Raw genomic sequence first — 15,313 nt, forward strand, 5'->3', positions numbered from 1 at the left:
CTGAGCCCTTTTTTTTGGAAGGGGGGGGGAGTTTTTTAAAGAACAAAGTTAGCATATACCAAATCAAAATAAAAGTCCTATGGGAAAAATAGGAGGTATGTTCAGAGAGAACTATTCATTAGCAAAGTACAGAAAGATGGCTTCATGCATTGTAAGAGTTCAGTAAGTACTTTCAGATACCCGTGGGATAAATTGATGGAAATTCCTAGAGCCCTATCAGTAGCTATGGCTGTGCCTCCCTTCTCCCTTCTTCCATACCCAACTCATCTTCACTTTCCTAAAAATTGGAGGCACTTGATTTAGCCATAAGACAGTTTTTTCTGACTTGGTGCAAGAAGCCGTTGCTTGGTGCAAGAAGCACTGTTGGCAGAGTTGATGCATGGTGCCATCTTGCCCGTCCGACAGTGGGCTAGATGAGAATGAACTGAGTCTAATGAAGTGAGTGCATTCAGACCCTCTTGTTGTGTGTTTTAGAGACCCCGCTGGCTTTCACCAGTGCACTGGGTTGCACAGTCATGACCAACCTGAAGAATACAGAGGCTCCACCCAGTTGTCTTACCCCTGAGGGAATTCCTGAGGTCCATCCCATTTCCCAAGATCCTTTGCACTACAGCATCGCATCGGCTTCAGCTGTTCAGAAGATTAGAGAACTAGAGACTATAATTGCCATAGACCCAGGTAAGAAACAAAGTGTTCACACCTTAATGACTTGGAGAAATTCATCATTGAATTAATGGTCAGTGAAAAAGGCAGTATGCAAAGTATATGCATCTATAGTACGAATTTTTTATGAAAAGAAGAATTTATTCCTCTTTATTTAACTAGCACTATCAAAGAGAAGAAGTTGCTGTTTTACCAAGAAAGTAGGCATAGCCTTGGGGCACCTGGGTGGCTCAGTCGATTAAGCGTCCAACTTTGGCTGAGGTCATGATCTCACGATTCGTGAGTTCAAGCCCCACATCGGGCTCTGTGCTGACAGCTCGGACCCTGGAGCCTGCTTCAAATTCTGTATCTCCCTCTCTCTCTGACCCTACCTTGCTCATTCTCTCTCTCTCTCTCTCTCTCTCTCTCTCTCTGTCTCAAAACTAAATAAATATTTTTTAAAATTTAGGGGCACCTGGGTGGCTCAGTCGGTTAAGCATCTGACTTTGGCTCAGACTGATCTCATCGTTTGTGAGTTTAAGCCCCATATCGGGCTCTGTGCTGACAGCTCAGAGCCTGGAACCTGCTTCAGATTCTGTGTCTCCCTCTCTCTCTGACCCTCTCCTGCTCACACTCTGTGTCTCTCTCTCTCTCAAAACTAAATAAACATTAAAAAATTAAAAAAAAAATTTTAAACAGATATTCAGAATCCAAACTCTTTTTTTTTCCAAACTCTTTAAAAAGTTACTTGAGAGTCATTAAGATACTTGTTTGAGTCGTCTTTCCCCTCCACCTCCACCTACATATACAAGGGTCAGCTGCCTAAATTCCCTCTTTGCCTCTACTGAGCATTCCCACAGTGTGATTTTTTATTTTATTTTATTTTATTTTATTTTATTTTATTTTATTTATTTTTTAACATTTATTTATTTTTGAGACAGAGAGAGACAGAGCATGAACCGGTGAGGGTCAGAGAGAGGGAGACACAGGATATGAAACAGGCTCCAGGCTCTGAGCTGTCAGCACAGAGCACAACGCGGGGCTCAAACTCACGGACCGTGAGATCATGACCTGAGCCGAAGTCGGCCGCTTAACCGACTGAACCACCCAGGCACCCCCACAGTGTGATTTTTTAAAAATGTTTATACTGTGTATGAATCCCCCCAAAATGCGCCAAAATTCTAATGTTGATGATCTCTGGGTAGTTTGACTATGAATAATTTTGGGGGTTTTTATTTATGTTTTTTTTCCCCAAAATTGTCAACACTAAAGATAAGAGGGACTTTGGAAGGTGAGCTCATTAATTGGGCACATTGCCAGCAGGACTCAGTTGGGACCGGGTAGGTAAGAAAAGAGGGAGTGTGGTTCCTAGGTAGTCAACTGGCACCATTTAAACAAGTCACCCCTGGGTTTCAGTGTCCCTAATCCCATCTTTTTGTGCCATTGCCCTGAGGTTGGGTGCAGAATAGGCTGTGCTGGGCAACAGAGGTGGGGGCGGGGGGGGGGGGGGCTGGGTTGCCACTCACTTGCAGATGCTGGTAGGGCAGGACCCTGCAAGAGGCAGCCTCACAAGAGTTTGGAAGCAACATGTATATTGTATATTGAGTCTCAGAGAAAGGACATTCCTTCTATGGCTTGCAACCTGCTGGCTTTCTAGACATGAGACCCACTAGGGGTCTTCTGGTTGCAAGGAGGAGGAGGTTGGCTGTAAGCCAGTCGAGGGGCTTTTCTCTTTCCCCTGCAGCACCATTTGTTAAGAGCCAATGTCTAATTTTTAAACATATGGCCAGCAGAGGGCGCTGATGTGCATAGAAATTCCATCAATTTGCTAGCTAGTGCTCCCCAGAGAATTAAGGTGCAGCCTTCCCAGCTGCTCTCCCCGTATGTTAAAAGCTTTGACACATTTCAGGGCGCCTGGGTGGCTCAGTTGATTAAGCCATTAAGCGTGATCTCATGGTTTGTGGGTTTGAGCCCTACATCCAGCTCTGTGCTGACAGTGCGAATCCTGCTTGGGATTCTCTCTCCTCCTCTCTGCCCCTCCTCTGTGTTCTTTTTCTCTCAAAATAAATAATTTTTTTTAATTTTTTTTTCAACGTTTTTATTTATTTTTGGGACAGAGAGAGACAGAGCATGAACGGGGGAGGGGCAGAGAGAGAGGGAGACACAGAATCGGAAACAAGCTCCAGGCTCCGAGCCATCAGCCCAGAGCCTGACGCGGGGCTCGAACTCACGGACCGCGAGATCGTGACCTGGCTGAAGTCGGACGCTTAACCGACTGCGCCACCCAGGCGCCCCAATATTTTTTTTTTTAATTTAAAAGCTTTGACACATTTCATCTTATTGAATTCTTCCAGTGACCCTATGAGACAGCTATTATTAACTTTAACAGATGAGGAAACTGAGGCATATAAGGTTAAGAAACTTGCCCAAGTCCACCTAGCTAGCAGATGGTCGGGGCAGATATTGAATCCACGCTAACAGACTCCAAAGCCCACTATCAACAAATGTTGGATAAATTGGAATCTGAGTTTAAGTCGTATATCATGGTCCCACTGGGCCAGTTAAAACAGTGCTCTGGTCTCTCCTGGCTCACACCCCATTTCTTCCGCACCTTCTCATGGGCTGTAATTCTAGACTTGGGAGCTCTTTGTACTTTGAATATCTGGCGAAGGCATATAGTGGTCTCCCTGCTGGCCCATCTGATCCCTGTTTCCTAAGCAGATACCTGGATTGATGGTGGTGGGGCCCCTGTGGAGAGCAGAGGGGTAAGGTCAGCCTGCAGACATCGACCCTCCTGGCCAAAGTCCCAGCACCTAGACAGAGCTGATGACAGTAACATCAGTACAGAGAGCAGCAGCTGGGCAGAGTCATAGAGCAGCCAACCAGGGTGCCTTTTTATGTTAAATAATACTGTGGCCAAGAATCAAATAGTTCCAGGACCAGTAACCAGCCTTAAAAATGTCTGATCTCAGGGTGCCTGGGTGGCTCAGTCAGTTGAGTGTCTATTGATTTCGGCTCAGGTCATGGTCCCAGAGCTGTAGGATTGAGTCCAATGTTGGACTTCTCGTGGAGCATGGAGCCTACTTAAGATTCTCTCCCTCTCTCCCTCTGCCCCTCTCCCCAGCTCATGCTCTCTCTTTCTCTCTAAAATTAAAAAAAAAAAAAAGTCTTCTCTCTCCCCTGGGTTTGAGATCAAAGGTCTACAGTAGCAAAATTTCCTTCAAAACCACAGGGCATAGCTTTTTGATTTTTTGTATGTCTGTTAGGTTGTTCGTTCATTCATTCATTCATTCATTGGTTCTGCAAAGAGTATGGTTTCTTTTACATATAAACCCACAGTAAATTTGAGATCTATACCTATCACAGGTGCACCTTTAAGGACATATGCATATACGGAGTTGAATGCTTATGGCTATATATATAGAGAGAGAGAGAGAGAGAGAGAGCACCTCTTACATAGTTGATCTCCTGGGTGGATTTTTTTTTTTTTTAATTTCTGCAATACTTTCTCCCTCACAAACATTCTTATCCAGGCTATATCTCTTCCACTCAGCACAAGGGTCATAAGGGAAAATGAATTATTAACTCTGCCATTAGCTCAGATAAAAAAGTAAGTAGGAAGCAAATTTACTGTAGACCCAGCACACCCTAACTTACTAAGAATGACCTAGGAGGTCATCCACAAAGCCCCCCTTCGGTGCTTAGTCAGACTGTGCCAAGGTTTGAAGCATGAGGCTTGGGGGAAAGGCAGATTCATGACTGTCCGGATGTGCCAATACGGTCTATTAAGGAACATCTTTAATCCCCAAGAACAATAGATGCTTTTGATTCCTACTATATTACATAAGCAGATACAAGATTAATGGTGGTATACTGAGCATTACTCACTATTAGAGCCACTCAGTCATTTTTGAGACGACGTTGGCTTGCATTTGAGGTGCCTGGAGAATATGAAGGAACACAGGGTTCATAGCGACGATGCTTCTCTCATAATAAAATCATCGCAAATGATGAAATCATACACTGCTCTAAATTTGACAAAGTTCTCTCTCTCTCCTCCTCTCACTTTTGTTATCACATCCTATGAAATAGGTTACATTCCAATTCTTTCTTTAAAAATGTTCTTCTTGGGGCGCCTGGGTGGCTCAGTCGGTTGGGCGTCCGACTTCAGCTCAGGTCACGATCTCACGGTCTGTGAGTTCGAGCCCCGCGTCAGGCTCTGGGCTGATGGCTCAGAGCCTGGAGCCTGCTTCCGATTCTGTGTCTCCCTCTCTCTCTGCCCCTCCCCCGTTCATGCTCTGTCTCTCTCTGTCTCAAAAATAAAATAAACGTTAAAAAAAATTTTTTTTTAATGTTCTTCTTTCCTTCCACCAACAGCAGTTCATACTCATTGGAGAAGCATCAGAAAATATATGAACGTAAACAGGCAGTAAAGATGACCAGAATCGGGGTACCTGGGTGGCTCAGTCGGTTTGTGAGATCGAGCCCCCCGACTCAGGCTCTGTGCTGACAGTGCAGAGCCTGCTTGGGGTTCTCTCTCTCCCTCTCTCTTTCTGCCCCTTCTCTGCTCTCTCTCTCTCTCTCTCAAAAGAAATAAATAAACATTTAAAAAATGACCAAAATCTCATCCCAATTAACCATTATCAGCCGTTCAATATTTTCCCTTAAGGTCTTTTACTTCAGTCTTAAACCTGTAAGACTGAAGAAATATATAGAGAGAAAGCACGAGAGCTGCAAACAGCGCTGGGGTGAGGCTGTGCTGCTGATGTCTGTGCACCACGATCGGCCTGGGGGGCACTGTGACCAAGTCTCTTCACCTGTCCTCCCTCCCACAGGTGGTGTTTGGGCATCAGCTGGGAGCCTGGTGCTCTACCCTGCTTCCCATTGCCTACCTCTCTGTGTTCTTTAGAGACACATTTTTTCCCTTTAGCCTCTAAAAAGGGCTTCAATGAAGCTCTTCGTGAAGATGAAAAAATTCTGGAGAGGGATGGTGGGGTGCTCGTCAAACAACGTTGCGAATGTATTCGATGCCGGGCAGATGCACACGTAGAAATGGCTAAGAGAGTAAACTTTACATTATGTATTTTACCAAAATTACAACGTTTTAAAAGTTTTTAAAAGAGAGCAAGTTGGAGCCTTGGGGTGAGAAATCTATTAGCCACACAAATGGAGAAGTCGAGGAGACAGATCTACGAGTCAAGGTCAGGAGAGCAGTCTGGGCTGGAAAGATAAATCGGAGAGCAGTTGGCATATTGATGGTCTTTTAAGTCCAGACACAGGGTGAGATCACCGAGGGAATACGAGACGGAGAAAAGGGCCCAGGATTGCCCCCCTGGGACGCTCCCCAGGGAGAGGCTGAGGAGAAGAGGGGGAGCCAGCAGGGAGATGGAGAAGGGAGTAGCTGCCCTGAGGACAGAGGAAAACTTACCGGCTGTGTTGTCAACACAGAGAAGGGACGGGCCACGGTGGCAGCCACCGCCAACAGGCTGGCAGTCTTTTTTCCATCTGACAGCCGGGTCCGGTATTTTTAGCCGCGCGCGTTCCCAGAAGCAGGTCTGCTCTCTGCTCACCTGCTCGCTCGCTCCAACTCTGGCGGCACAAGAGCTCAGAACTGGGGCTCGCTCAGCCGGGCGGGTTAGCGGGTGGAATCTACTGTGTTAGGTTGTGCAGAAATTTCATTACATGTGGACGAGGAAAGCAAAAGAGATTTGGCCCTTTTGATGAAAACTATTTCGGTTCTTTTTATAACCAAAGGCTGCACATGTTTAAAGAAGAAAGAGCTTAGTCAATTCTTCCCTGTCTTGAGCGTAAATGGACCAAACTGATAAATTGGTTCTTCGTAGCTCAGATGCAGGTTCTCATCTTGCCCTGACATTCCTTTGCAGGGGCTCTTTCTGTGTGCCCCCCTCTTGGAGGTATGTTATGTGCCCCGCCCTGTTTGGCCCCTGTTACCCCTTCTTACGGGAATCCTGTATCCTTGATCCAACGTCAAGAAAGTAAGAAACCACCAGCCTTAACTTAGCACCTACTATGCACCAGCCTCCCCCAGCTCAGTGCTTGGCACATATCCTATCACTGCATCCACAGCACTCCTGGGGGCAGGGAGCATGATTAACCCCATTTGCAGAGGAGGAAACCACAACTAAGGGAATTTCTGTGACTTGTCCAAGATCACACAGCTAGGAATGTAGCTTCCCACCCAGGGGTGTTTTAGTCAGTCTTCGTGCCAGGCCACCAGGCTGCTCCTCACAGCACAGAAAGGGGCTGGATCTTTCAGCCTGCTGTGACCACCCCCCGCACCCCCCTCCCTGCCTGTTCCCTGGCCTGCCCCATGTAGAGTGTGCTCAGTGAGTTTCCCTTAGTGGACTGACTGCCCTCCTCTTGTCTTTCCCCCTTAGACATGGGGTGGGGCTAGAGAGAGAGGTTGGAGGGAGGCCCTTTAGGGTCTCTGACAATGATTCTGGCCCCTCCACCCACTGTGGCAGTTCCCAAAGGGCTTGGGGCAACAACACGGTGAAGCTGGGCCATCCCGAATCCACATTTGTTATACAAGCACATGGTCGTAACATAGACCTTACCTGGGCTGGGTTTATGTGAGGGGTGTGAGGGGCTGATGACGGAGATTATGACACCCCCTCTGGTCCACGGAGCAGTCTGGGGGGTCCTGCAGAACCAGTGGGATCATGAGCGCTGGGTCCGATTCCTGTCGCAGGCCCTCTGTTAGGCATCTCAAGCTCTGCGGCGAGACCTCATCCTGGGCCAGTGAAGGCGCGTGGATTCCACCCCAAACTGCTGTGAGGTCTTAGTTAAAGAAAATCAAGTCAATTTTATTTTTATTTATTTATTTTTTAAGAAAGATTGAACTAGTTTCAATCTATCCCAGGAAGGAGACTATTTTTTTTTTTTAATGTTTACTTATTTGTTGAGATTCAGAGAGAGACAGAGCTTGAGCCGGGGAGAGGCAGAGAAAGAAAGAGACACAGAATCTGATGCAGGCTCTAGGCTCTGAGCTGTCAGCACAGAGCCTGAAGCGGGGCTAGAACTCACGAAACCATGAGATCACGATCAGAGCAGAAACCAAGGGTCAGGTGCTTAACCGACTGAGCCACCAGCTGCCCCAAGTCAGTTTTATTTTAATTTGGAATTTGTGTGTGCTTCCCATGTATTCTACAATAATATGTATTATTATTGTAATTAGAAAAGGTGCCTTTTTTGAGAGTCACACTCACTTTTGGAAATCACTTTACTATCAGTAGCTAACTCCAGGCCCGCACTCTGGGACCTCTCTTCTGTTGTTCTCGAACTTCCCCAAGGGTGTGCAGGGAGGGGAGGGGGGGGACCAGATGAGAACTTAGGGTGGAAACTGAGGTCGTGACACTGACCTCCATGTTCAGCTTTGCCTAAGTTATTTAGCATCTCTGAGCCTCAGTTTTCCTCTTCTGTAAAATGGGATTCATAAGGTTCTTATCACATAGAATTGTTGTGCCAGTTAAACGAAAGCATGCATGTCACATACTGAGTGGAGAGCTGCCTCCCTGTCACCTGGGCACCTAAATATGTCCTCAGCGCTCACAAGGACAGTGAGCCAGAATAGGCCTCCGATCACATGGTGTTATGGACATCTACATGCAGCCTATTTGCTAGCCCACAATATTGGTGCCACTAGCCCAGTTCCACTCAGGGTCACACACTCCACCAGCCCTGGGGTTTACTCACGACTAAAAGGAAGCAAGTATTTTCGCATCCAGGTCTTGGCTTTCCTAACAAAGCATTCTACAGGTAGGTGCTGCTCACCCATGATGATGATCCTCTCCAAAGAAGCTTTTGAAAAGCCAACGTGAATTTCCAAAATGCAGCACTAGGGCTGATGCGTCCACCCTCTGCCTTTACTTTCAAGGGGTCCTGAAGACACAGATGCCCATATTAACTCTCCAAGGTGAATCAGCGGGAGCTGCTCAGGCATTTCTCTGCAAAGATGGGGACCCCAAGTCACCCAGGCATGTATGTCACCTCCCAGTGTGAGTGGTGGTGGTGGAAAAGCCCACACGCTCTTAACTTTGACAACTCCAGAGAGGACAGAACCTCGGGGTTCTGATGGGCCAGGCTGGAGGGTCTCAAGCTGTACTGGGGGCTTCGCACAGGGTCTCTGGGAGTGGCAGGTCCCTGAGAGATGGCATGTCTTCTCCGTAGAGGGAGACAATAGGACAATTATAAAAAACAAAACCTTAACAGTTTCTCAAACTGGGTCATGACCCATCAGAGGGCAGTGAATCATTCCAGTGGGGGTAACCAGCACCTTTGGAAGGTGAAATAGAAATAGAAATACCATTGTATGTTTTAAGTCATCATGTTAAGTACTGTCATGAAACTTTATGCAAGTGTGTGTGCCTTTTTAATGTTTATTTTTGAGAGACAGAGACAGAGTGTGAGTGGGGGAGGGGCAGAGAGAGAGGGAGACACAGAATCCGAAGCAGGTTCCAGGCTCTGAACTGTCAGCATAGAGCACGACGCAGGTCTCAAACTCACAAACTGTGAGATCATGACCTGAGCCAAAGTCAGATGCTTAACTGACTGAGCCACCCAGGTGCCCCCAAGTATGTGTATTTTTTTTTACTGTGTGTTATGATCAAACATTTTGAAAAATATTTTTATTGTAGGTAGGGATGAATTTCAGATCTTATAATTTTTTTTTTTTTTTAAATAACAACCTTTTTTTTTTTTAATTTTTTTTTTTCAACGTTTATTTATTTTTGGGACAGAGAGAGACAGAGCATGAACGGGGGAGGGGCAGAGAGAGAGGGAGACACAGAATCGGAAACAGGCTCCAGGCTCTGAGCCATCAGCCCAGAGCCCGATGCGGGGCTCGAACTCACGGACCGCGAGATCGTGACCTGGCTGAAGTCGGACGCTTAACCGACTGTGCCACCCAGGTGCCCCCAGATCTTATAATTTTTAATACTGTGTTCTGCAAACGTTTTTGACAAAAGTAATACATACTACATTTTGCATTGCAAAACAGTACACACGCATGCACACACAACTAGAACAGAAGATTCAAAAAACAGTATTTTCTGACATTTTCTATTCCAGTCTGTTCTATTCTGTTCTTCGGTGTTCTATTTTACTTTTCTGGAAATGCTGACGTGGCCTAATTTATTTCACAACCCACTAATGAGTGTCCCATTAGAACTTAAAACACTGACTTAATAGGCCTGGAGGGCATAGCTTTACTGCACATCACAGCAGAATTTGGTGATCATAATGACAACCCTGAGTCACCAATGAAAAGTTCAATCATGGAGCTGATATGCTATTTAAAGCTGCAAGAACATGTATGGTTCATATTAGAGATGTTTCTATTCTGCAAACAGTTGGCATATAAACAAAGCTCTGGAACTCCGGGGAGAAGCTGGAACATTCTCTTGTGTGGGATCCCCGATGGCAGTTAACACAGGTGCTGCTCTGTTTGCTGAGCGGAGAGAGGTGGAGAGAGGGTTGTGCTCTCTTTGGAGAAGATGCATTAACTCTTTCCAGGGAACAGGCTTCCCAGGAGTGGATTACTTCCCACTGTAGCTAAATGGACCCTGCAGGCCTAGAACAAAAAAAATCAATCCACCTTCATGAGGTATATAACTGAATTCTCCTGGGGGGAAGATCCAGAAATGGTGTTCTCCCTGCAGAATAGAGAATGTTTTAATCTCAATTGGAGGTCTTGTCGTAAACAGCTTTTTCAACGACATTGATACAGATCTAGAGGAAATTCAGGGTCAAAGCTCTTTCCTCCTGGGGCGCCTGGGTGGCTTAGTTAAGCGTCCGACCCTTGGTTTCAACTCAAGTCATGATGTCACCGTTCGTGGGTTTGAGCCCTGCATCAGGCTCCACACTGACAGCGCAGAGACCTCTTGGGATTCTCTGTCTCCCTCTCTCTCTCTCTGCCCTTTCCTGCTCACTCTCTCTGCCTCTCTCTCAAAATAAATAAATAAACTTAAAAAAAAAAAAAGCTCCTTCCTTTTGTTGATTCTGCTACTCAGTGGTTGCCTTTTTCTTTTTTTTTTTTTTTTTTAAGTTTTTTTTAAGTTTTTTTTCCAACGTTTTTATTTATTTTTGGGACAGAGAGAGACAGAGCATGAACGGGGAAGGGGCAGAGAGAGAGGGAGACACAGAATCCGAAACAGGCTCCAGGCTCCGAGCCATCAGCCCAGAGCCTGACGCGGGGCTCGAACTCATGGACCGCGAGATCGTGACCTGGCTGAAGTCGGACGCTTAACCGACTGCGCCACCCAGGCGCCCCAGTGGTTGCCTTTTTCTGCCGTGGACATGTAGCCTCAGGATTACATTCCAAAACCTACCCGGTGACCTATTCATCCAGGCATATATGATGTCACCACATTATGCACAACCAGAGGGCACAGACCAGGCATAAAGATTTTGTTTTTTAAAAACATGTACAGGGGCACCTGGGTGGCTCAGTCAGTTAAGCGTCCGACTTCAGCTCAGGTCATGATGTCGCAGACTGTGAGTTCAAGCCCCACATCGGGCTCTGTGCTGACAGCTCAGAGCCTGGAGCCTGCTTCGGATTCTGTGTCTCCCTCTCTCTGCCCTTTCCCTGCTCTCTCTCTGTCTCTGTCTCTCAAAAATAAATAAACATAAAAAAATTGTTTTAATAAAATAGAATAAATAAAAACATGTACAGAAAAAGCATTCAGAGCTTAGTGGTTTTTTTTTTACTGTAGCAAAATATGCATAACATAAATGTTGCCACTTTAACCATTTTAAGTGTGCAGTTCAGTGGCATTAAGGTGTATTCGCATTGTCGTGTGTCCATCTCCAGGACCTTTTCATCTCCCAAACGGCAATGCTGTCCCCATTAAACAGTGACTTTCCATCCCCCACCCCGACCCTTCTACTTCCTGTCTCTATGAATCAACTGCTCTAGTACCTCAGAAAGGTGAGATCCTACAGTATTCGTTCCTCTGTGATTGGCTGATTTCGGTCGGCAAATTATCCACAAGTTTCATCCGTGTTGTAGCACGTGTCAGAATTTCCATCCTTTTTGAGGACGCACCACTTTTGGTTCTTTTTGCTCGTCTGTCGGTGGGCACTGGGCTGCTTCTACCGTTCGCTTGGTGGGAACACCACTGTCGTGAGCAAGGATGTGCAATATCTCTTGGAGACCCCGCTGTCTCCCCCGCTTTTGTGGAATTTCTGGTTCGCGTGGTGATTCTATTTTACGTGCTTTGAGCAACCACCACACAGTTTCCCACAGCAAAGATTTTTAAAATTTTTTAACGTCTACCTCTTTTTGAGAGAGGGAGAGAGACAGAGCATGAGCGGCGGAGGGGCGGAGAGAGAGGAAGACACAGAATCCAAAGCAGGCTCCAGACTCTGAGCTGTCAGCACAGAGCCCGATGTGGGCTCGAACTCACAGACCGTGAGATCATGACCCGAGCTGAAGTCAAACGCTTAACCACCTAGCTACCCGTAGCAAAGATTTTAAAGAACTCCATCATGGGAGGATTTGCAGAGATAAAGAAGTGTGATTTTCATGTTTTGAAATTGGATAATCAAGACAGTATTTTCCTGAGGCGGGTGGGGGATAGGCTATATGGCGGTGGGCATTAAGGGGGACGCTTGTGATGAGCCCTGGGCATTGTAGATCAGTGATGAGTCACTGCATTCTACTCCTGAAACCAATATTGCACTGTCTGTTAACTAACTAGAATTTAAATAAACACTTAAAAATAGTGGAGAAAAAAAAGATAATATTCCTCCTAATAGTGATAACATCCACAACTACTACCACTTACCGTGCACTGAGTGGGTGCAGGGCCCTCTGCTAAGCACCTCTTGTGCATTTTCTCCACTATATTGTTGAAGCCTCTTTCAAACCCGGGGAAGTAGATATTGCAGGCACAGTGTCCAAAAATGAGGCCGAGGGAGGCTGCTTTCAGCCCTGTATGAGACAGGTCCCCTTGTCAGGTCATCCGAGGTAGCAAATGTGGGTCAGAGAGGTTAAGCACTTGGCCAAGGCCAGGAGCGGGAGGGTCTGGACTCAGAGCCTACACCATCTGATTCCATAGCCCACAAGCTTACCGCTGCTCCCTGTGCCTCTTATCTAATCTCCGTCTTGTATTAGATTCATTCGTCTTTCATTTCAACTCTTTTTTAAGTCTGTTTGTGTTTGTAAACCGAACAAGAACCTAGAAGAAGCCAGAAGTGGGCCAGGAGCAGCCAACGCTCCAACCCCTGGGTGCTGGTGCCCACTGGCTAGTGGAGATGGGGCAGGGCATCAGCAGCATCAAGCACGTGACCCTGACCATTGGCCTTCTCAATCTCACAGCCTCTGACTCTAATGAACCGCTAGAGACTCTGATGAGATTTTTAGTGATCTGATCGAGGGGCACCTGGGTGGCTCAGTCAGCTAAGCATCTGACTCTTGGTTTCGGCTCAGGTCATGATCTCACGGTTCCTGAGTTCCAGGCCCGAGTCTGGCTCTATGCTGACAGTGCAGAGCCTGCTTGGGATTTTCTCTCTCTGACCCTCCCTCCTCTCAAAATAAACAAATAAACTTTAAAAAAAATGATCTGATCAACTAGCCCCCAGCACAGGCCGTGGCACACATAAATGTTGAGTCAAATTCTGTAGGAATGAAGGAATCAAAGAGAGCACAAGGGTCCTTCACACAAACACATGATCCAACAAGTCAGCCACACCCTCCATAAAGCCCCTATGCCCTTGCTTCCTGGCAGATTCGACCATCTGGTGGCAATTGAGCACACAGGAAGGGCCGCCAATGGTAATTGCTATAATGCGAGGAAGATGAGCATCAGGCACTGGGTTGACCCCACTGATGATCTTTTCCTGGCAGCACAGATTCCTGGAATCTCAGCTACTGGTAAGCCGGGAGCACAGAGAATTCAACAAGAGCGTGTCTGCACTAAATGCCTTTTTAGTTGACTATTGAACAGGTGACATGAAGGAGTTCTATGGGGTCCATAGTTTTTCTACTCCAGAGATGTTCTTTGTTTATTGTGATCTGTGTAGACAATAACAACATTATCACTTAGAAATCCAACATTCCCACAGCAAGAAAGGGAAATGACGCTTTAGCATATTCTATTCCCCCAACTCTAAAATATTAAAACTAATAGTAAAATAGGGGCACCTGGCTGGCTCGGTCAGTTAAGCATCCGACTCTGGGTTTCAGCTCAGTCCATGATCTATGGTTTTGGGGGTTAGAGCCCCGTGTCAGGCTGTGTGTGGCAGTGTGGAGCCTGCTTGGGATTCTCTGTCTCCTTCTCTCTCTGTCCCCTCCCCCACTCACACTGTCTCTTTCTTTCTCAAAATAAATAAACTTAAAAAAAAAAAACTAGGGGCGCCTGGGTGGCGCAGTCGGTTAAGCATCCGACTTCAGCCAGGTCACGATCTCGCGGTCCGTGAGTTCGAGCCCCGCATCGGGCTCTGGGCTGATGGCTCAGAGCCTGGAGCCTGTTTCCGATTCTGTGTCTCCCTCTCTCTCTGCCCCTCCCCCGTTCATGCTCTGTCTCTCTCTGTCCCAAAAATAAACAAACAAACAAACAAACAAACTAATAGTAAAATAATAATAATAAAATCAAGGCATAACATATTCTTTTAGTCATGCAGGACCAATGCACCATGTATATACTGTGCTTCATCTTATAAGAGCTTTTAGTTTTGAAATATATCTTGACTATATGATTAGTGCAGTATTCCGATTGCTAATAATATAATGTGATCATTTGTGTTTGTACAGAACTTCATCGCTTTCAAAGAGGTTTCACATCCATATATTGTTGAAGCCTCTTTAAAACCCTGGGAAGTAGGTAAGGTAGAGTGTCCAAAAACGAGGCCTACGGAGGTTCCTCATGGTCGCTGAGCCCATTAGTGTTGCTGGCAGAGTTAGGAGTCCAGACTCCCAGGACCCCTCCAAACATGCTTTTCATGGAATCACGTTGCTTTAACTGAGTTTCTGAAAGGCTTGCTGTAACTCCCAGAGCAGTGTTCTTCCCCTGAGAGTAGGTGTAGACCCCGGGGTAATTAAGGCAAGTTTCTCTGTTCTGTGTTTATTGGTTCTCTTCATTCAAACACTTCAGAGTGTTTCCCAGACTCATTAGTCTCCTTTGGCTTTTGAGGTTGGATGAGACAATGAAAGTCTTCCTGGCTGGGTAGAAAATTTCTGCAAATCGCCTGGTCTTTCCCAGAAGAGGCCGTGGGTGTGGTGCCCACAGCACAGTTGGCTTGGGCTTCCTGTCTCTCGAGGCTGGCCAGGCGAAGGACCTGAGGGCTGGAGGAAGGCGTGCCCAGGGCGGGGAGGGAAGGGGTCTCCAAGTCCAAAGGGACAATCAGGGTCTGAAGGAGCTGCTCTTCCCCTGATGAATGGACCCCTAATCTTTGCTCATCCCCCCAAGATCCCAGAGGACGCAGGTAGAGCTCGCTGTTCGTGCCTTCCAATTGCCCCTTTTTTGTGGGCCCTTGGACCCCTCTCTTACCCAAAGGATCCCAAGCTTCTCCTGTGATTTCCCCCAGCACCCCCTTCTCAGCAGGACCACCCCTGGTCTTTTCTCCCCTCTGCTCCATCCACACCCTGTTTTCCTCAGTTTCCACCGGCAGCTACCTTGTCATGAACGTACTACCGACCACCCAGGACCTA

The 15,313-nt window shown here is 46.7% G+C and overlaps 1 protein-coding gene across 1 annotated transcript in view; it reads left to right on the forward strand.

Moving 5' to 3' along the window:
• Positions 1 to 15,313, forward strand: part of DGLUCY (D-glutamate cyclase) — a gene marked incomplete at its 5' end in the record, with an annotated part of 38,741 nt that overhangs the window by 13,523 nt on the left and 9,905 nt on the right. The window contains 6 exon segments of the mRNA XM_043554552.1: positions 475 to 723; positions 5,573 to 5,706; positions 5,922 to 6,163; positions 7,313 to 7,436; positions 8,461 to 8,639; positions 13,392 to 13,537. Coding sequence (XP_043410487.1) covers positions 475 to 723; positions 5,573 to 5,706; positions 5,922 to 6,163; positions 7,313 to 7,436; positions 8,461 to 8,639; positions 13,392 to 13,537 — 1,074 coding nt within the window.

This window comes from Prionailurus bengalensis, chromosome B3 (assembly GCF_016509475.1).
Source record: "Prionailurus bengalensis isolate Pbe53 chromosome B3, Fcat_Pben_1.1_paternal_pri, whole genome shotgun sequence".
Lineage (NCBI taxonomy): Eukaryota > Metazoa > Chordata > Mammalia > Carnivora > Felidae > Prionailurus > Prionailurus bengalensis.